Source organism: Otolemur garnettii, unplaced genomic scaffold, assembly GCF_000181295.1.
Source record: "Otolemur garnettii isolate 467f Iridium unplaced genomic scaffold, OtoGar3 scaffold00062, whole genome shotgun sequence".
NCBI lineage: Eukaryota > Metazoa > Chordata > Mammalia > Primates > Galagidae > Otolemur > Otolemur garnettii.
The window spans coordinates 1,313,220-1,336,362 of NW_003852457.1; the positions used below are offsets into that span (position 1 = coordinate 1,313,220).

Genomic DNA, 23,143 nt, shown 5'->3' on the forward strand with positions numbered 1-23,143 from the left:
CAGTCATTTACTTATTCTTCAAGATAATCCTACAGTTTATCTGTTCTAATTATTCTCATTTTAGGGATGAGGAGCTCGTAGAGGTTATGTAACCTGGTAAAGGCCAGCCAGCGGGTGGGGGCCAAGATTCAGACCTACTGTGCCTGGCTCCTCGCCTGCTTGTGGGCTGTCGCACTTGAGCACGGGACTGGGGACAGAGAATATGCTGTATTTCAGAAGGCGCATTTGCTTTCAGTTGGAGACCTGGGGAGGGATTATGGGACAGGCAGCATTTGAACCATGGAAGAGATTTTGGGAATCTGAGCATATGCAGGAGGGTGGTCAGAAGGAAGAGAATTAACAACGTGTAAAGGTGAAAGAATGTGGGGCAGAACAAGGAGTGACCAATATATTTTGTTAGAAAAAATGCCTAAATCCAATTTTAGGGACTTGCATGATTCAAAAGTGTGCCCCATCCTTCGGAGAGCTGCCTTATTTCTAGTCTGTCTTTCACTCTGTCTGTCATCCTTTGGGGTCCTAATAAAGCATTGGACTTTACTCTCTCCTCTCTGTCGGGGGTGGGGAGCACTGAATGCTGGGTCCTGGTGGTGGTATTGTGTTACATCTAGTCCTTGGATATGTTAAAAGCTCTGCCCAGATTCTCTGCCTCTGGGTCAAATCTGGGATTTGCAGGCAGCAGTAGGGGAAATTTCAGGTCAGGCTCATGTCTCTATTTTCTTCTGCTAGCTCATAGCCCTCTTGTCCTTGTTAGTGCTCTAATGCCTGAGTGGATTTTCAGACTCCTTGTCCCTGCTTTCCGGTTGTTCTCACTGGCTGAGCCTGTCTGCATTGCCTTGTCATCAGGAGCAGAATCTTGTGTTGTGCTGCTTCGTGCCTCTTCAGCTTGAGCTGCTCTGGGGCATCAGATGTGCCTCTGCTTCTGTTGCCTGCACTTGACGCTTTGGAAGTGTGGAGAAAAGCTTGCCCTTAAAGGCTTAGTCACGATCTTCATAGATGTCTTCTACAGCCATTGCTAATAGAAAAGGATCAATTTGTAATTTTTCTTACTGTAGACGCTCAGTGTCTGATTGAACATAAGATATAATAAACTTTTAAAGTAGACTATTTTCTTATTTAAGATAATGTAGCATTTGAAGATTTCAAGTCTCTAAACAATTTAATTCTGCCTTACTTCAGTGGAATATTTCTTGACATCCTGAAAATTGAATTACTTAATGGAAAATACCTTAGCAAATGATGTTTAAGGGAAGTTTTTCTATTTTAAAAGAAAATTATGAATTATTTCTATTATGCTTGATTAATTATGAGTTCTTGCAAAGAGATATTAGACATAAGGACTTGGGTCTCAGTGACTGGGAATTTGGAAATATTTGCTTTGTATTAATTAAAAATAAGCACTCTTTATCTTATCACAAGAAACTTTACTTTTTTAGAAAGAAATTACCTAGATGAGTTTGTCTGAGAAGTGCAACCATTTATGTTTTCTTCCCCAACAACTATGCATAGTGAGAAGGGTAGTAGGCTTGGAATGGAAATTACTGAGTGTCTAAGTTCCAGATCTGCCACCGATCCCTCCCTCCCTCCCTCCCTCCTTCCTTCCTTCCTTCCTTCCTTCCTTCCTTCCTTCCTTCCAACCAGGTTTACTAAACGTCCATTTATGTGTAGTACTGTGTCTAGGACCATTTACTCCTAATGTGACTTTGGGGAGTTTATTCATTGCTCTTTAAAACAGGTCAAGTTTGTAAACTATAAAGTACCATATGACGTAAATTGGCATCTTGCCAATCTCATTTTCTACCATGTGCTCTTTCATCTCTGTTTCCACCAAACTTAGTATGAACTCTCAGCACTTGCACAGACTGCCTTTGGTTGTCTGTTCTCTTGGCCTGCTTTACACTGGAAGTCTCTCATACTTGACACACTCATAGATATGCTTCTCCTACATGCCAGCTGCTTTGTGTTAGGGAACTTAAGCTACTGGAAAATAAGTTAGGGGTAAATCTCTTTATGTTCTTGAGAGATAATAAAACTATAGTCAACTCACTGATTCAGCTGGGGTCTTCTCTTCAGTCAATGGGAAGGAATTAGAGAGGGAATGAGGCCAGAGCAGGTGGTGGCCTTGGAGACCTGTGTAGAATGTGGCATTTCCTCTTGAGTGAAGTGGGCACTGTGGGAAAAGGGTATGGTGTGACTTATACTTCAGTATGCTGCCTGTGCCCACTGTGCGGACAGTAGACAGTAGAGGAGTGATGGTGACTTGGGAGTAGCCAGGATGCAAAAGGCCGTGACTTGGACCAGGGTGCTGAGGGAGGGCAGGATTGAGTGTGGGATGTGAGACAGAAAGGACTGACTGATCAGGCAGCAGTGAACATTAGCAACTAAAACGAGATGGCAATGAGTGCTCTGGAGGTGAAAATGGGGTCTTATGGCAAAGACGATGGCTGCTTGAAATTGGCAGAGGAGGTGGCATTTAGACTAAGATAAAGTGGTAAGGTGGAGCTGGCCACAAAGTTGGAGGAGAAGCACCCAGCCCAAGGGAGCAGCTTGTGCAGAGGCCCCCAGGGGAGGGATGGGCCTGGCATGGTCTGGGCTCAAAAGGACTGTGCAGGAAGGTACAATGAAACTTAAGTCTTCCTGTTACTCTGTCAACTTTTAGGAAATAAACACTTGGGGACCTGAGGGCCGTCAACTGCAGGTGGAAAGAATTTGTTCTTTTTTAGGGCAGTCCATTCTCTACTTTTTAGGCGTAGTAGGCATGAATGCATGCTCGTGGAAGATTCATAGGCAGTTGTCATTAATACAAGATAGTTCAGTGAGGACAGAGACTTGAATGTTATTCCGGTGACTTTTATTTTTTCAGAGGTGGGACCTTGCTTTGTTGCCCACTTTGATCTTGAACTCCTGGGCTCAAACCATCCTCCTGTTTCAGGCTCCAGCAGTTATTGTCCTTGAATAAGACCCCCTACATTAAAAAAAAAAAATCAAGCTAACTTACAATTCTTCTTCTTTTTTAGATGGAATCAGTGTGAGTGGCTTTCCTCTGTCCAGTCCTTTCCGACAGGTCGTTCGGCCCCGAGTGGAGAGCAAGCCTGTGAACCCACCTGAGAGCAGCAGAGCTGGCGACTTCAGCCATGTGAAGGTGAGTCTGTTCTGCAGGAGACGAGTCTCCCAGTGCCGTGGGTGGTTTCTGCAAAGCCTTTTCTGAAACAGAGTTTTGAGTTTTTTAAGAAGAGAAAGGAAGTGTGTATTTGAAAGCTGCTTTCTTAGTCTTTGTTGTTCTTGTACAGTGTTTTGGAAATAAGTCCCAGTGGTGCTTGAGCATATTGTGTTGTGGTGTTGCAAACTCTTTTTCCTTGAGACATTGAGATTTTGTGGGCTGACTCAAAGAGTGCCATTAAAGTAGAGTATTTTCTGCCTTCTCCTGATGCTGTGTATGGCAGGAGGACTGAACTGAAGGTCTGGAGAGTTGAGGCTGGGCCACAGGCAGTGCAGTTGCATTGGGGTGAGTGTGTTTAGGGCCAGCCTTGGGAATGCTGTTTATGATCCTCATGCCAGAATCCGAGAGGGGCATCAACTGGTTAGCATCATACGAATGGCTTAGCCGAGATGCTTGTGGGTTAGGGTACAGCAGAGTTTGAGGATTGGGGCTGCTCTGACTACACCAAGGTGGAAGGGTGGAGAAATGTGAGATATTGTCTGAAGCAAGGTCATGAGAGGGAATAAGGTAGATCACAGCTAGGAAGACCTAGGTTGAGGGAGAGGATCTTCTCTCCCTTTGCCCTGCAATGGAGAAAGAGTTTGTTGGTATGGTTGGGAACCATCCCATAGCTGCCTGATGGCCAGTGGGCTGGGTGTGGATGGAGACTCTCAGCAGCAGCACAGGAATAGAGGAGCCAACAGCAGGGAAAGTTGCTGGGGTTGAGGCTGGGCCAGGGAGGCCGGGGAGGAGGCTGGAGGCCCCAGAAGGCTGGCCTCACACCACCCCCAGCTTCCCGACACCCTCAGCCTCACCACCCTCTGACTTTGTGTTCATGTACTCAGCATCATAACTTGGCCACCAATCTCAGTGCCCGGCCTGCATCCACCATAGAAAGCTGCCCTCAGGCTCTCTCTTATGTGGCAACATATACCGTCTCTCTTGCTTTTATTGAGACCAAGCAGATTATCATGAATAAGTGCTCCTCAATTGTGGTATGCCTTTGCTCAGTTCAGAACATCTTTAAATGATTGTCTTGATGACTTTGCACATTTTTATCTTTGCTATCTGGGCAGGGGTTTAGCGACACTTCTCACTAAGCCATTCTGGAAATGGCACCCTGCCCTGTACCCATATGCTTTCTGATTATTTTCAAAGCTGAGGATGAATGAAAAATACTTATTTGGAAAGGTGTAGCTTTGAGCTCATTAATATCTCAAGTGTTTATTTTCTAAAAGTCGACAGAGTAACAGGAAGGCTTAAGTTTCACTGTACCTTCCTGCAGCTCCGTTGTGTCTGGTGAGGAGCAGGTGCATGTCTGTGTGGACGCCCTTGCTGTCTGAGCACTTGGACCCCTTACAGCCTTCTCCATTACTTTGAATACAATTGCTTATTCAATGTGTGATTCCTTTTATTGTTTATTTCCCCTTATTATAGTAGGGATTAGCTGCTGTGGCCTCCTAAGGAAATTTGGGGGCCAGGGTGCTTACACTTATTTACCAGCTGTTTTGATGCAAAAGTAGGGTGGTGTATCTATTTGAATTATGATGTAAATTCAGACACAGGTTTATGGACTCTTCCCTGGGAAAGGAGCCCAACCAGTCTCCACTTTTTCTCTCTACACTCAGCCCTGTCAGAGGCTGTCCACAGAGCAGCCCCACCCACAGACTCCACTGCCCGTGGTTCACTTTCCACCTCCTGCTGCTGTGTGTCTTCCTCTCACCTTTCCTCGTGCTTTTCCAGATCTCTTCCCTGGTGGAGGCCAGAGATGAGGTTTTCTCCCCTGCCCCCTTGTCCCTCCGTCCATTTTGCCTTGATACAGTGAAGCCTGGTGAGCAGCTCTGCCTTCCACCACTGTGCTCCTGTGCCCTCTGGCCTTGATCACGCACCTGGGGCATTGTGTTCCTCTGGACAGGGTCCCACCTTAGCACTGTGACTCTTTACTGAGGCTGGGTTCAGACCTGTTTCTGAGCTACCCTTACTCTACCTGTTTGTTTACTTAAAGCACAACATATATTGTTTTCCATTCATGGGTCAACCGTGGTGCTTGGCCCTGGAGGTGGGACAGAGTGATGAAATTCAGGGGCCTACTTTTTAGTGCTGTCTCATGGGGGGGGCAGGTGCTGCCATACATGTCAGCAGCTGAAATGTGGCCAGTACCATGCTATCACTGAGCGTTGTTTATTAAGCACCTGTGATGCCTGAGTAGGGTGCCAGATGATGGGCATGCAGGAGTGTATCAGACAGCACTCGACTTCGGGGAATCTGGAGCTGGTGGGCAAGACAGAAGGAAATAAAACAAGAAAAAGCAATTAGATGACAGGTGAAGCTCATTGCTATGGCCACACAGAGGAAGTCAAGGAATGCCTGTTAGAGGAGGTGGCACTTGAATATTGAAGGAAGAACAAATGGGAGTGAGCCAGTGACCCAGGGTGGGGATAGCTCTTCCTGAAGTTGGAAATGGTCTGCATGGGCATCACCTTCTGCCGCGTGACTGGTGTGCCGGAGTGCAGAGACGTGGTGCAGGGCTGGAGGGAGCTGTGGTCAGGCTGTGAAGGGCTTCAGAGGCTCCTCCATCCCTTAGTCATTCACACTTCTTTGGGAGTGTCTAACACATTTTAGGTACTCTGTCAGATGACGAGAGGGTTTCTCTTTCTCCCACAGGATAAACTCTTATAGCTGAGGGTAAAATTTCAAAATTCAGGAGATGGTGTTCACACTTGGTTGAGTAATGGTGCCTGTGGCATGAATTTTGTTTTCTTCAACTGGATGTTACAAGAGTGAATGTGGTGTTTTCTGTCTGAACGATTATAAATGTGTATAGATGTGGATGAATGCTCGTTGATGTAGTTAAATGTCTTTATTTAAACATAGCTACCATTTACTGAGTATGTCCTTCTAGAGCAGTGGTTCTCAACTTTCCTAATGCCGTGGCCCTTTAATACAGTTCCTGTGGGTCGCGACCCACAGGTTGAGAAACGCTTTTCCAGAGTATCACGACCGCTGTTTGCATAGATGGTATTCTCTGCCACTGAGAAAACGAAGCCTCCGTCAGGTCACGTGACACTGTCTAAGTCACCCACTTTGGTCTTTGCCCCCTGTGCTATGCTACATTCTTCTCTTATGACATCTTCCTCCTGAATTTTACTTGTGCATCAGAATCCCAGAGCCTCTGTGTTCTGTACTCAAGCCCTTTGTGCTTTGGCTTGGTAACCGTCTAGTTCATTGTTTCTCTCTGTTGCAGAACTCCCATCCCACCCTTCAACCACACTGAGATTCCTGCAGTTTCTATTGAACATCCTGGGCACCTGCCTCTACTGGTGTCTTCTTAGGAAATTGAGGATAGAAGAATTAACATTATAGATTGTGTGCAAAGGGCCAGGAACTGAGCTCAGTTCATGACATTCCTAAGTTACTCAATCCTTGCAAGGGTCCTATGCGGTGAGTGAGGACACTGGGGTTTAGGGAAGACCTGCCCAAGCTCACGGATTTGGTGGGTGGTAGAGGAAGGACAAAGGTCCACATCCTTTCTACTGTCCCTCACCCTGGGGTTCAACTCTTATGTAGGACAAGATCTGACACGGAAGATCTGAGAAGGGCATTCCTGCTCACAGACATGGCACCATCAAAGGCTGCCCGGGTGGGATATTGGAGCCATCATGGGTAAAAGAGAGCAATTTAGTTTGTCTGAGATCCAGTGGTGGTAATTTCAAACCTGTGAAATCATGCGGCATTTTCTAGTTGTCAAGATTTGTCTTCTGTGGTAGTTGGGCTTCTCTGAGGAGCGGGCAGGACCTGTGTAAGTGAAACAGCTGGTGGCACTGTCTGTGGGGGCATCTGGCACCATGAGCTTGTTACAGAGCCCTTCTCCCTAAAGCAGGAATGGTATGATTTAATTGGAATTGTGCTAGATCTATAAAATTATCACTGAGGAATGGCGTAGTCATGGAAACAAGTAAGTCAGTGAAAGTGGCTTCTAGGGAGTACCAAGAAGTGGGAAAAGATACATGTGTTCCCTCAGATCTTTTGAAAAGATCCTTGCCCATGTTCAGCCAGCAGTGACGGTGCCTGTCCATGTTCATGGCTGTTCTTCCTGCAGACCTGTGAAGAATCTGCTAGGACTGAAAATGGAGATTATGGGAGTGATGCATATTAGAAATAGTATTTATAAAAGCCAGGCTCCACAGTAAGGCCTCTCCATCTGTAAAATGGAACAATAATGCTTCCTTTGTAGAGTTGTCGAGAGGCTTAAATAATAAAGGAGCCTAATTAAGGGGAAAGAAGTAAAGCTGGCCCAAATCAAGAAATAGTCATTACCTGGAACTTCGTGCTTTGTAAAGAGAAAAATGGGATTTGGTCATTCAGCCCTGGTCAGTCTCTGACCTGCAGGTTGTTAACAGCAAGAGCAGCTCCGGAATAAGCAGAGTCATGGAGTCACGCAGGTGACTTAGAGTCTGGCCTTTGCCCAGCTCATCTCTATCCTGGAGGCCATACGTAGTGCTGCTTAGCCCTGCTGTCCTCAACTGCAAAGGGAGACAGACTAGTGTCTACTTTCTCAGTTGGATATGAGCATAAAATGTGTCCACATGACAAGAACATGGCAAGGGCTTCTGAGAGGGGCCAAAGCTCCAGGGTGCTGTGTCCTGGGCTTGGGCTGCAGAAATACACAGGCAATAGGAGGCTTTTCACCTGAGTTAGGCTGTTCTGTCTCACAAACCGCTACCCATAGCTTTGCCTGTCAGAAGCATCCAACTTACACCCCAGAGCTGGACTATGTGGAGATTTGGGAACCAGCTGAGCCCTGGAGCATAAAGCATTTTGAGAGGCTGGAGTGACTGCAGAACAGTCAGAGAGCCAACTGTAGCAAAGACTGCCGCAGCTATTTACCATAGTGTGTTCTCTGGCTGCCAAATAGGTTCCATTCTCTCCTCCATCTACAATATTGCTCTGTAAACACCTCACACCTGCTTACAGCTTGCCGGAAAGCGATTTTGAAATCCTAACAAAACCAGAGTTTGCAGGAGGCAGGGCCAGGCCCTCCTGTAGGCTCTGTGCACTTCTGGCTTTGGAGAGCTTGTTGGTACTTGGTCACCAGTGTCAACAACATCTTGCCTTTTAAAATTTTAGCAAGTAGGTATAATAGCTTCAGTTTCATTCATCAGTACCTCCCATGGGAGCCATGGATTGTGCTTCAACTGTAAGAACTTAGGAAAGAAATGTGCAAATTAACCCAAAGAAAGTAGAAAAGGAAATAATAAAGACCAGAGCAGAAATCAGTGAAATAGGAAACAAAAAACTAAGATAGATGAGGCAAGCAAAAAAGTGTATTCTTTGACAAAAATCAATGAAATTTGTCAACTTCCCTCCAGGTTTAACAGGGAAAAGACACAAATTACCAATATTAGGAATAAGTGAGCTGCAATCATCACAGATATTGTAGATATTAAAAGATAACAGGATACATTATGAACAATTTTGTGTAATAAATGTGAAAACTAAGATAAAATGACAAATTCCTTGAAAGATATACTAAAGCTTACACAGAGAAAGAGATAGATAACCTTAATAGCTCTATATCCACTAAGGAAATAGAATTTTGTTTGTTAAAATCTTCCTACGGAGAAAATTCCAGGCCCAGATGGCTTTACTCATGCATCTTAACATACATTTAAGGGAGAAATAATATAAAATCTACTTAAACTCTTCTTTCAGGAAACTTGAAAAAAGGAATACTTCTCTAGTCATTCTACAAACTTAACATTACTCTGATACCAAAACCGGACACAAGATTGTGGAAAAAAATCTCCCCAAACCAAAAACCAAAACCATCACTAGCTCTTCTGAACACAGATACAAATATTTTAAGCAGAAATTTAACATTATGTAAAATATTGACTGAGTAGGGCAAAGTTAGTTTAGCATTAGAAAGCCAAAAAAGTTTATCTCCTTATGAACAAACTAAAAAGGGAAAACGATATAAGCATCTCAATAGATAAAGAAAAAGTATTTGACAAAAATTTAATGTCTATTTCCAATTAAAACTCTCTAGCAACACAAGGGAACGTCCCCTATCTGATAAAGTGCGTCTGTTGTCAAAACCCAGACAGCTCCTGTTGTCCTCGGTGGTGAGAGGCTGATTGGGCTTCCAGAGGTCAGCAGTTCTCACGGGTTCACCCTGGCTCTGACAAGGCGTGACTACTTACGCTGCAGCCAGGTGTGCAGGCTGCTCACTCTGACTGGACATTCTTTCTCACTTCTTTGCATTTCTGGCATGTTCCTACGTCCTCCTTCTGGGCCAGCTCTGAAGTCGCCTGGGCTGCCCAGCCTTCCTCCATGGGTGACATATGGAGTCAGGCCCTTTTCGCTGTGTTCTTGCTCAGCTCTCTGTCCTGCCTGTCATCGTGCTGACAGTGTTTTCTATTGTTGTCCTTTGCTTACATCCCCTAGGTCCCCTTAGATGTAAGCTTCTCATGGCCATGGACTAATAAAATGTGCCTTTTTTTTTTTTTTGTGATAGGGTCTTGGGCAATTGTCCAGGCTGGAGTATAGTGGCACGATCATAGTTCACTGTAACCTCGGACTCTTGGGCTCAAGGGATCCTCTAGCCTCAGCCTCCTGAGCAGTTGGGACTACTGGTGCCCAGCATCACACCTGGCTATTTTTTCTATTTATTGTAGAGATGGGGACTTGCTCTTGGTCAGGCTGGTCTCGAACTCCTGGCCTCAAGTGATCTTCCTGCCTTGGCCTCTCAAAGTGCCAGAATTACAGGCATGAGCCACTATGTCTCGCTTGGTAAATATTTCTTGATTTTTTTTTTTTTTTTTTAGACAGAATCTCAAGCTGTTGCCCTGGGTAGAGTGCTGTGGTATTATAGCTCACAGCAACTCCAACTCCTGGGCTGAAGGAATCCTCTTGCCTCAGTTTTTCTATTTTCAGTAGAGATGGAGTCTTGCTTTTGCTTAGGCTAATCTCAAACTTGTAAGCTCAAGCAATCCACCCACCTTGGTCTCTCAGAGCGCTAGAATTACAGGTGCCAGCCACTGTGCCTGGCCTTTATTTCTTGATCTTAATATTCCACATTGCTAGGTCAAATATTTGCTGTCCACAGAATTGACTAGAGATTGTCTTCAGTAGAAAATCAGAGCGAGATAGTAAAGTACTCGTTTCCTCTTCTTCAATCTGAGTGAATCTAACTGTGGAGTGCTTCAGAATCCCAACAACATTCAAATGATGTGTCCTGTAAAAACATTTTGCTTTAGCTTTTAAAATAAAGATTTGTGGGGTGTTCATAAAGTTTTTGCTTTTACATTTTAATAATTATAGTTACATATGGCCTGCTTGGAAGAATCTGCAAAGAAAACTTATAATCAAATATATTTAAGTTTAAAAAAACTCATGAAATAAAATAGCATTGTTTCTTCACCAAACTGTGTTATAGATTAAAAATTGTTCCTTGAGCCTTTGTAGCCTGGGGGCAACAGATTAAAGTTCCCATCAGCTGTGAGGAGAACCTGTGTTATGCCTGTTATTGACTGAACAGAATCCTGATGTGTACAAGGCTCTCTGGCCACAGGCTCAGTGAGACAGACTTGCCACCCTTGAAAAGCACACGGTAGGCTGGGCAGGAATGTACATGTAAGTATAGAAGCCCAACGCTGGTCTTGCCATAGAGGTGCGCAGTCAGTACTACTGGCTTTCTTGGGGACAGGCAACAGTATCATCATCTGCTTATTCCCAGGGCATTAGTGCAATAATCTGTTTGGTGGGTAGGAAAAGGGGTGGGAGTGAAGGGAAATGAGGAGAGGAGAGGAGCAGTGTGGGAAAGGGAGGGGAGGTATGGGAAGCAGAGCGGGGTACACCCTGAGTAGGAGAGTTGAGAAGAGTGAAGGTATCATCCCTGGAGCTGGGTGGGATTCACCAGGCAGACAAGGTGATGGGGAAGGCAGCCTGCGAGGTGGAGTTGCTTTCAGCACTTTGTTCTATAGATGATGACAAGGTGGCATGGACCTGTTGGGCATTGCCCTGTTTGGGCAACTGCATATGCCCAAAGGTCAAGCAGTTGCTAAGTAGAAGTTAAAATTCAAGCCCGGATATGTCTGAATCCACAGCTTGTGCTGTTTTCACGATAGCATGCTACCCCTCTCTACGTAATTGCCAGGTTCCCAAACTTACTGTGGATGCAGCATTCTCTTTTGATTCAGCTACTTTCACAGAGCCATCAGCTATGCGCTTTTTAGCCTGTCTGACCCTCAGCTTCTCCTCTGTGAACTGCGGATGGTTATATTTTCTCCTGGGCTGTTGTAAGGGGTAAGTGTCTGCTATTTGCCCTGGCAGAGAAGAAAAGCATTCAAACTGGCAAATCCAATTCAGCTCCAGATTATTTCTAATCTGTCCCAGTAATAGTTACAGAGACAGGGAATTTCTTTCTACAAAGTTTAAGCATAAAAGCTTCAAAGGAATCCTTTAATCTGCTCAACTATTTCAAAACTTAATAAGAAATTTAGAAGTAAGAGATGAGTCTGCTGCATGTGGAATTCTAAAACAAGTATTCAGGACAGAGAGAGGTCAAAGGAATATTCCTTGAGGTTCTCTGACACTTTAGAACTTTTGCCTTTTGCGATGATTGCTGATCCTCTGGACCTTCTACAAGTTTTCATCTGATTCATTCATTCAGCAAATACCTAGTGAGCAACTGCTGCCTGCCTGTGCTGGATACTTGGGGTGTAACAGTGAAGGAAGTCCCAGAGCTGACCTTGTAGCAGAAGGGACAGACAGTGGGAGACAAGTGCTGCATAGAAAAGTGAAGAAGGCTCAGCGCCTGTGGCTCAAGCAGCTAAGGCGCCAGCCGCATACACCTGAACTGGTGGGTTCAAATCCAGCCCCGGCCCGCCAAACAACAATGATAGCTGTAACCAGAAAATAGCCAGGCGTTGTGGCAGGTGCCTGTAGTCCCAACTACTTGGGAGGTGGAGGCAGGAGAATCGCCCAGGAGTTGGAGGTTGTTGTGAGCTGTGATGCCATGGCACTCTACCCAGGGCAACAGCTTGAGGCTCAGTCTGAAAAAAAAAAAAAAAAGAAAAATGAAGAAATGGGAGTGTATTCTGCTTGCTAGTTCAGCTAGCTCATCAGCAAAGGGCTCGCCGCAGAGATGGCACGTAAGAGGAAGAACACGATCACGCTGGCTCTTTGCCACCGTGTCAGTGATGGTTGTTGACTGTAATGAAATTGACAGTATATGGACTGTCAGCTGCCAACATTTTAAATTATTTATATGCCTAATTCCTAGTAAATTGTGAGTTAGTGACACTAAGGATGATATTGTGTTCATCTTTCCATTTCCAGCACCTTGTGCAGGGACTAACACATAGTAGGCTCCCAGTAAATGCTGAATGAACAGCCAAGAAAAAAATGAAACGGCTTCTGAAGAATTGCTATACCCTGTCTGTTCATTCTTCTGCTGACCATGTACTGCCTCTGATCATACCTGTGACCCAGGGAGTGGCTGGTAAGCTCAGCATGCACCAGCATCACTTGCTGGGCTCCTTAGCACAGCCTGCTGGGCCCCACCTTTGGTAGGCCTGCGAGTCTGCATTTCCAGTAAATCCCCAGTGCTGCTGGTGTGGGGACCCCTTTAGGAGGACTGCTGCTTTACGAGAGGAAATATTTTCTGATTTGTTTTTCATTTTTTGTTGTCTGTGTGTCTAGTCTAGTGATTTTCAACTGGTGTGCTACAAGCATTTTTAAAGATCATTAATTATTTTCAAAAGAAGTCAAAGCACAGTAAGTTTATTCTATTTTTCCTCTTTTTTTGATCAACATAATTTATTTATTTATTTTTTTTGAGACAAAGCCTCAAGCTGTCCCCCTGGGTAGAGTGCTGTGGCATCACAGCTCATAGCAACCTCCAACTCCTGGGCTCAAACGAGTTTCCTGCTTCAGCTTCCCAAGTAGCTGAGACCACAGGCACCCACCACAACACCCGGCTATTTTTTGGTTGCAGTCGTCATTGTTGTTTGGCGGGCCCAGGCTGGATTTGAACCCGCCACCTTAGGTGTATGTGGCTGGTGCCTTAGCCACTTGAGCCACAGGCGCAGAGCCTGATCAACATAATTTAAATGTGCCATGGAAGTTTAACTATAGGTTCAAATGTGCCGTGAGATAAAAAAAAGAGCTGAGAAACACTGGTCTTGACTATAAACATCCTTAAGAATACTTCTTGACCTTCTGATGTACCTCACTGTGGTTGGCATAGGGTAAGCTTTCTCTAAGTGTCTCAATCTGAGGTGCCCCAGTGACTGATTTATATAGTACCAGGATTCCTGAGAAGGAATTTGCATAAACATTAGTGGTAAATTTTTAATATAACAAAAGCATATAATTAAAATTAAATCTAGGCCTTAAAATGCTTATCTGGGGGAAGTCAAGAAATACATACCTAGCAAGTATATAAACCTGCAGCCCTGCTCCAGTGGAGGGCGCTCCACAGGCTGGGGGTAATGGCAGCACAGCACCAGCACCCCCCACATCTTTTTGACCAGGAGGCTGTATGGCCACGAAGTGTCTGGTGATTCATCTGCAGGGTCTGCAGGGTCTGCAGGGATTGTGAGGCAGCTTCTCGGTGCTAGACAAGACTTGTGAACTATTATCTGGAAACCAGCTTCTGCCACTGTCTTCAGTGTGATTCATCTGGAGAGGGTGGGGAATGGAAACAGACCGTCAGAAGAAATGGGCACTGTTACTGTGTTCTTGCCAAACGGGAAAATTGACTTCGTTTTGTTATTCAGAATGACTGGCAGAAAACAAATATATTTGCCTTGGGTAAGGACATGTGGGTGATGTTATTAGTTCCTAAAAAATCCAAAGCAGCCTAAATAGAGACGACATCAAACAAAAAAACAAAGGAGGACCCTACTTCTCCCCCAAACACACACATTTCTTTGGCTTTCAATGACCTAGAAGGAACCTCAGCTTATCACAGTGACTGGGTTACTTCCAGTCATCTGTGAAGTGGAGATGATGCTCAGTGATGTCCACCAGTGTGCTTCCCGGGAAGCAGGTTACATGGAGCCCAACTGTAGAAAATGACTAGGTGCTCTGGGACCGGGAGACTCCCACACTCCCTCTGGCCAAGAGGCCCTGCTGTGTCACTCATCATTGCTTATTGGAGTCATCAGTGTCACTTATCTGTCGTCTCACTAAACCCTAAGCTCCACAAAGGCAAAAAATGCTGCTTCACTGTTCTCCTAGCAGAATATCTAACATGGTGTGAGTGCACAAATGAGGGCTACCTGTAAAGGATCATGAGTGGCTGGTGAAGGAGGCAGGCAGGAAGGAGGGAGAAGCGTCCTATCAGCACAGTGGGGAAAAGGCCTTCCCAGATGAGGGACCAGCCTCGGCAAAAACCAGAAGTGGCTTCTTTTACATATTTAGAGCAGTTCTGCTGATGTGTTCCAATGAAAGATGAAATAAGAAAAAATAAGATAAGACCACAGGTGAAGAATCCAGAATGCCACCTTAAAGACCCAGACTCTACAGCATGGGCCCTGGAAGCATCGTAGACCACAGGGAGTAATAACATATGACCTGCCCCCAGCTAAATTTGTTGCCTTTGTAAACCAAAACTTGAATGTCCTGGGTTTTCTTCCTTGCTCTGCCAAGGATGAAAAAATACGGAGACTATGTTGGTGTCCATCTCAAATTATGCCCCAAACATCCCCTATAAAGAAAATCATTGCTTTGTAAATAATAGCCTCTAAGGAAAATTTTAAGACAAGAATGAGAACCAAGAAAGCAAATATAAGACCAAATACATAAAAAGAGTTTGATACAGTAGAAAAAGGCTTTGGCTGACTTTAAAAGCAGTTCCATAACATGGAAGATAATTATTTTACCTTTCTGAACCTCTAAACCTAGTTTGCTGAGGATTTTTTTTTTTAACCAGAATGGATGCTAGATTTTCTCAAATGCTTTTTAATGTTTCTTATCAGATGATCAGATAGTTCTTTAATAGTTTGTTAATATGGTGACTTGCATTGATTGGTTTTAGGATGTTAAACCAACCTTGCATACTTGAGAAAATCTTACCTGGTCTTCATCTGGCATCTTTTTTCCCTTCCAAATATACAACATACGTAGGAATGAATCTGACAAAAGGTGTGAGGGATCTGTTCACCTAGATAGTCTCTGAGGCAGATGTGAGAGTCTGAAATGAGACCCCACAAGTGCGAGTGGGGAGGTGTGGCCGCCTTTCAGAGGCTTTTCCTGCCAACAGCACCTTGTGATGCAAGTCAGCATCTAGTGTGGGGTTAAGGCCCACGATGGCTGGCTGCAAGGATTTGGCAAATGGTGCCTCTGGTAACTGCGATGGAGAATGGAGGAGGAGCAGTGGCAGGCCTGATCCTGACCTTCCTGAACTGCTGTCAGGATAGTAGGTAGACAGAGTTTAGCGTGGCTCCTGCTCTGGGACTCCATCTGTATTCTCAGCAATCTCTGTCAGTTTTATACTTTGATTTTTAAAATATAGTAGTTCATGGTAGTTCACAGTTAAAATCTATAATTTTTAAGTAGGCCATGAAGTGGAGGTCTTTTCTGTTTATTTAAGTTAAAGTTCTTACTCTTAGGATTTCCTCGGGATCACAGCACTTAAAGAACATTAGTTCTATATTAATGAGCTTTATATAACACTCTCTTTATAAAGGTTTTAGTGATGAATGTTTTTGATCTTTCTAGATATTGTGGTTTTGGGTTCTTATTCTTGCAAAGCAAACAATACATGAACACATTTTCTGTAGCCTTCAGGACATGGTTTCATGCATTGGGCCATATAGATGACTTCCTTTTGATAACTTTTGAGTTTTCTAATGTCTTATCTTCTAAATACTCCTGGTGACCCTAAGAATTTTCAAGGCAGCATAAACTTGACATTATTATAACTACTTAATATGATGACTGTGCATCTAGTTTGAATATTCCTACACATACTTGTTTCTTTTTCTGTTTTTGTTTTTTCCTTCTTTTTAACCTTCTAGCATCTGGCTTAAATCCTCAGCATTTTAATGGACCTACTTTCTCTGGGAGTGTCTGTGAACTTCTTTTCTGTAGTTGATCTTCTCAATGCCCTCACTCATTGTTCATCTTTTCACCAGATTTGACACTGCTGGATGCTGTAATTTCTCCCATTTGCCTCATCTCCCTCTGTGTGTGACAGAAATCTTCCCGTTCTCTGTCTTCGAAGCTTCATACCCTGGTCTCCTAAGTGACCCTTCCACCTCCCACAGCACCCAGCTACCCAGGAAATCCTGCAGGTTGTTCTCTATAAAGGTTTCTAGACGACTGTGACCTTTTCTATGATAGCACACGACCACAACCTTGGTTGAGTCCCTACCCACCTCCAACTGAATTCCTTTGGTCTTTTCCAACTGGCCTCATCTGTTGCCTCCATGGAATCTACTTTGCGCTTACCTGTTAGCTCAACCTCCCTGCAACATCCCTGCTTTTTCACATCTTTCTGTTAGAGGACTTACTGTCCATCAAATAAAGCTGTCATTGACCTTAGCATAAATGACAAACATTTAGCACTATCACTGTCCTGATCTCACTGAGCAGTATTGCCAGGCTATTAGAGCATGGGGACGTTTCAGACAAACTGTAAACATTCATCATTATGGAAGCGGTGTCAGCAAAACTTAAGCCAATAATGCAGTTGAGATAGCAACAAAGAGAGGGGTGAAATTCATTGTCCTCCTGCCCAGAGATCACTGCAGTGAAACTAGAGTGTATATTACTGCAGATCTTTTCATAATGAACACACATACACCGATACCGTGTGTGTGTGTACCCTAAGTTAAAATTACATCATTACAAGTACTGTTTTGTAACTTGCTTTCAATTAGTGCTATTCCATTTTTTGTTTCAGTAATATTTTATTGCCTCTAAGATGCAGACAATATTAAAATTTCCCCCAATTGACCCCCAAATTCTGTTATACCTATTTAGTCTGAATCAATATACAAGCCAGGCCCACTCATTGCATCTGATCAGTGTGTTGCTTAAGTTTGTTTTAAGCACCATTTTTTTTGGGGGGGGGGCAGGCACTAACTTGTTAAAGGGACCAGTTGTCCTGTAGAACGTCCTACCTTTTAGATTTGTCTGGTTGCTTCCTCACAGTTCTATTTAAGTTTTTCCTCTATCCCAGCGGTTCTCAACCTGTGGGTTGCAACCCACAGGAACTATGTTAAAGAGCCGTGGCATTAGGATGGTTCAGAACCACTGCTCTATCCCCTGATTTCCTGTAAACTGGAAGTTGTATGTAAAGGCTTGCTGGGTTGAGATGAAAAATTTTTGCCAGAATATTTTGTAGGTGAAGTTGGAACCTCAAGGTGTATTACCTAGAGATGCCCAGTCTCTGGGTGTCCTGCCATTAGTGGGATTAAGGTCTACCCCTGGATGGGGTGATGAATCGTAACTGGAGCATTCTGGGTGGCAATACTTTAGCAGTTATAAAAATGCATCAGTCATGCATCAAATGAATTTAAAATCAATTAATAATCTTTGTCTGATTTAATATCATTAAAATTTTCTAAAATGGCTTTTCTCCATTATTTCTTTTACTTTCATAAAGCGACCTTAGCTTATAAATTAGAATTTTCAGCTCAACTACTGGGGCTATTTGATTCCCCAGAAATACAGTGCCTACTTGAAAGACAGAAGCAAAATGCTTTTTCTTTCTTATTTAAAATTAATAAACTCTTTAAGAGCTTCGTCATATGGCAAAAAGTTAGGGTTTTTTTGTTTTTAAGTGTCACTGTGGACTTGTGGGTTTTGTTGATTCAGTGTTTTGATCCACTTTGTCATTATTCTTACTGCTCAAGTTGTTATAATTTGGCCAAAGAGAGCTTTCTTGAATTGCTTCCTGTGCCCTTTTGATGTGACTTATTAAGCTTTGAAAGGTTTATTACTTTTTGTTATAAAGGTTGAGCTCTTTTCATATCACTGGCAACCCGTGATGTGTCCGTATCTCCATTTGTGGGGAAACCCAGGCCTGCACCAGATACTTTTAAGCAGTTAATATAGCTAATGAGGCCAGGTGTGATGGCTCATGCCTAATATCCTAGTCCTTTGGGAGGGTAAGGCAGCAGGATCACACAAGACCAGGAGTTTGAAACTAGCCTGGATAATAGTGAGACCCTGTCTCTATAAAAAATTAAAAAAAAAATTAGCTAGGCATTGAGGTGTGCCTGTAGTCCCAGCTACCCTGGAGGCTGAGGCAGGAGGATCACTTGAGCCCAAGACTTTGAGATTGCAGTGATGTGATGATGCTACTGTACTCTAGACTGGGAACAGGGCAAGGATGTGTCACCAAAACAAAAACCAAAACCAGTTAACGAATGCCATTAACTGGTCCAAACTCAGGATTGTCTGACACCAATATCTTTCCCACAGAGCTGCAAACTTCTACGTTCCTTTTTCATAGCCCTCCCTATTCTGCTGTGGCTCAGACCAAGTTTTATCGCAGTTAATTGATTGTTCTCTCTTCACCACCTTGCCCGCCCCCCTCTCCTGGCACTGAGCGCTGCTGTCGGCTCCTATTCTGTCTGCACCTTGCTAGTGTTCTCAGGGCGATGCCTGCCTGCACAGTGCCAGGCCATCATCCCGGGCCTTCACCTCCTCCCATCCCTGCTGCTGTCCTTTTCCTCATCCTTCCCTTTTGATAAGCTGTAGGATGATAATACTGATTGGTGGTTGAGTGGGAGCCAGATGCATTGCATAACAATGTCCCCATCATCAGAATGACTCAGTTCAACTATGACTGTATTTTAAAATTAAATATGAAGACTTGTCATCTGAAAAAACATATAAATGACAATGAGGTATAATGTTTGAAATTAGATCTGTTTGGGGGAATCAAAGGTATTCTGTGACAGTGTGTATACATAGTAGACATTTAATAAGTGAATGAGAACTAACTCTATGATTTGTTTTCTGGAAAAGTTTAAAAAAGCTTTTCTCAGTAACTTTAATCTATATAAGTATATAGAGTCTTAATATTAATAAAAAATTCCAAATAGTCAGCATGTTGAAACTATATAAAACTGCAAATTAATCCCACCGTAAAGATTACAGTGTGGTCTCCAGTATCTGTAGAGGAGCAAACTGGCTGGATGGGCTGGGAAATTCAGCCTGCAGGTTGAAGTTTGGCCCACATAGTGCTTTAAGAATATTTTGTTCTGGGAGGTGCCTGTGGCTCAGTGAGTAGGGTGTTGGCCCCAAACACCAAGGATGGTGGGTTCAAACCCGGCCTCGGCCAGACTGCAACGACAACAACAAAAAATAGCTGGGTGTTGTCGTGGGTGCCTGTAGTCCCAGCTACTAGGGAGGCTAAGGCAAGAGAATCACCTAAGCCCAAGAGCTCGAGGTTGCTGTTAGCTGTGACTCCCTGGCACTCTACCGAGGGTGACAAAAGTGAAACTCTGTCTCTAAAAAAAAAAAAAAAGAAAGAAAATTTTGTTTTTGGATGCCTTTAGACAGGTGTGTGCCTTCCGGTCCACCGCAGTCCCTGTTCCCTGGTGCCTGCATCTTGCCCGCTTCTCATGTTTGTCTTAGCCATCTGGCCTCTGAAGGTACTTGAACTTGTGAGCCCTGCATCCAGGCATTAGAACAGTGCAGCTGTACCCCAGAAGGTATGGACAAGAAAGCTATTGGAATACAAGAAGAATCTTACATTTATTTGTATCTCATCCTTTTGAAAAGTACCTTTTAATTTTAGAATTGTTTTAGATTTACAGAAAAATCTGCCAAGATAGTGCAGAGAGTCCCTGTATCTCCCTTCCCAGTTTGCCCTGTTGTGAACATCTTATGTAACTAGGGCACATTTGCCACAACAGGAAACCAACTGGGGTGCATTGCTATTCACTAAACTCTGTCCTTTATTCAGATCTCACTGGTTTATCCACTACTTACTTCTCTGGTCCAGGACCCATTCAGTTCCCTGGGATCTGATCTGTAGTCTTCAGATCTCGTCAGTCCCCTCTGGTTTGTGACTGCTTCTCTGTCTTTCCTTTTTCCCGTGACCTTGACAGTTTTGAGGAGTGTGGTCAGACATTCTGTAGATGAATGCTCCTCACTTTGGGTTTCCCTGATGTGTTCTTCATAGTAAGAAAGAGCTGGGTGCCCTTCTCCTCACACCACACCAGGGTGCCCATCCGACCCATTGCTGGCAATGTTGAGCTCTATCACCTGGCCAGGGTAGTTAGTGTTTGTCATGTTTCTCCATCAGAAAGCTGCTTTTGGGGTCACCTCTCCCTACTCTGTTCTTGGGAAGCAGATCACCAAGGGCAGGCCATACTATGGGGCTGCAGGTGGGAGTGGGAGGGTGGGACTGAGCAGCACCTTCTGGAAGGCGTATCTAGAGAAACTGTTTGGATTCTATAGGAAGGATTTGTCCTGGTGTGGTGTTGCTCCTAGGCCCCCGCAGTGGATAGGGCTGGGAAACCCACGTATCTTCACATATCTGTAATTATTTACATATTTATCCATCTGGTTAACATCTATTTATATTAAACACAAGTTTAACTTAATCCAGCCCCCCAGGGTTTGTTCTCTCTTCCCTCCTGTTCATCTGTAATTTCCCTGTCCAATGCCACGAGACGCCCACCAGTACCAGGTATTGGCTTGTTTGTTCAGCCCGGTCTATGTGGAACTGTTAGTCCAGACCCTGTGAAGAGCGGCTTTACCCATCAGAGTGCAGAGTGTCTGTGCAGCGCCTTTTCCTTTAGTCACGGTTTTAGGTCTACACATTGTCTTCCAAAATTACTGTCTCATCCTTTTTAAGATTTATTTTTACATGTGTTTAAAAATATACTGTGTATAAGTAAGTGTGTATATTGGGAGCCCATTCTCAGAAGGGGTTTTTTTTTTTTTAAACTCATAGGTGCCTACAGTCAGAAAATTGAAGATATATGAATTTAGATTATGGTGCAAATGATACAGAAATATTTACCTTTGACTTTGGAATCCCCAGTAGCTTACTGATGTTTTAACAGTACTCAGTACTTATTGAGAAAGCATCAAGAAACACAGTGGGAGGGAGAGAGGTTCAAATTTTACCTCGGCACCTGCCAACTGTGTGACATCAGGCATGTTATTTAACCTCTCTAAGGAATTGTTTCCAGCTGTAACACTGGTTAATATGTATATGAAGAGATTGCTGTGTAGGTTGAATACTCTATACTCTTGCTACTCAAAGTGTGGTTCACCAGCTAACAGTATCAGTGTCTTCTCAGACCTTGCTGAATTTGGAATTTGCATGCTCACAGCCCCCCAGTGACCCAAGTGCAGGATAATGCTGGAGAAGCCCTGTTCAGTGCTGTGCTGTGACAAGCTGTGGTCCACGCACACCCCCACCTTCACTCACCCGTCTGATTTCTTACAGTGTCCAGGCCTCAGCTGCACTGCCACCTCCTCCAGGAAGCCCTCCACCCCCCCTTTGCCATGAGCTTCTGGGGCAGCAGTTAGCCTTCCTTGCTGTTGTCATCTGTTCCTCTCTGTCCTTCTCACAGTTGTATCCTCTGTCTCAAGTACAGCATCTGTCAGGTTAAATGTGCTCAATAAATATGTGCTGAATATAAAAATGTTCTTAGTTTTAGGCCAACTTCTGAGACTAACAGAGGAAAGAAATGGTTCCTGCCATTCAGGAACTCTTAACACAGGGAGGAGAAAGGATCGAGGCAGACTTTTTTACCATAGGTCGCTCAGACCTGGGGATACTCTGTGGATGGAAGCAGAGAGTTTCCCCAGGATGGGTTTTGTTTAAGCTGATGCTGAAGAGACTGGACAGCCCATCCACTGAGCTTCCTTCTCACCTCACTGCACAAGGCATGGGGGAAACTGGCATGCTCTTGTTGCTTGAACATTAATCTTAGATGCATTAGTAGGTGACAGCTAGTTCATCTGAGGTGCGCTGGACGCTTCAGGGAGAAGACTCTTCTTGAGCCCTGAAGGCTGCCTGCTCTGCCCTGTCTTTAGCCTCTGCTGGCTCCCCCTCACCCCCCCAACAAATCTTGATTTGTTTTCTTTTGTTCTATGCTCTTTTATATTCTCTGCTCTTGGAGAGATATGGCTGTTTTAAAAAAGCAACATGAAGCTCATTAAATGAAATATTCCTAAGGGTTGGATTGCAGGCTGAATGTCAATACATGACTGGTTAGGAAAAGGAAATTAAAACCCACATCGCAGTGTTTCATCTGGACAGTCCTTGATATTGGGGTAGGTGTGTCCCCACACCTGCGTGGCAGGATTATGTGCCACGCAACCAGCAAAAGTCACCCTGGGTTTGAATCCAATTTTCATTCCCTTATCCCTGTTTTCTTGGTAAAGTTACTGCACTGCTCTTTTCATCTACAAAGTGGAGAGGTAGTGCCTGCTCTGCTGTCTTCACAGGCTTTTTTTTTAGAGGGTTAAAGGGGAGTAACAGATAAGTGGGGGTTTTTAGACTGCAGCATTCTTAAATTAATATCAGGTCTGTCAGTTCCAAGGCTTATTCCTAGTTCATTTCTAAATTATCCCAAATATGGCCCCAATCTTTCTCTTTTCCTTTTCTACCTCTTCTCTTTCTCCTTCTTGCCCTCCTCCTCCTCCTCCTCCTGTCTTCTTCCTGGTTTTCCCAGTCTAGTCCCTTTCATTTTTTATCAGTTCCCACAAATCTCTATGAGGCGGTGATCAGAATGTGTTCATGTATGTGTGCAGTATACAGGTATTGAGCATCACTCTGCTCCTGACGCTTGCTAGGTGCTGGGGACACAAGAGATAAAACAGAACTGCCCCCAGAGGAGTTCATGTGTAAAGCATTAAGTGTGTTTAGAAGGTATGGTTAGAGTCATGTGGGGGCATCCATGCACCTGCACATGAGGATTTTGAAGCTTTTTTTTTTTTTTTTTTTTTTTTTTTTTT

The 23,143-nt window shown here is 44.0% G+C and overlaps 1 protein-coding gene across 1 annotated transcript in view; it reads left to right on the forward strand.

Moving 5' to 3' along the window:
* The window catches only part of TRAPPC9 (trafficking protein particle complex 9), a 727,753-nt gene that overhangs the window by 229,615 nt on the left and 474,995 nt on the right, over positions 1-23,143 (forward strand). Inside the window, exon 17 of the mRNA XM_003792853.3 lies at positions 3,015-3,139. Within this exon, the coding sequence (XP_003792901.2) occupies positions 3,015-3,139 (125 nt within the window). The remainder of the gene's footprint in view (positions 1-3,014; positions 3,140-23,143) is intronic.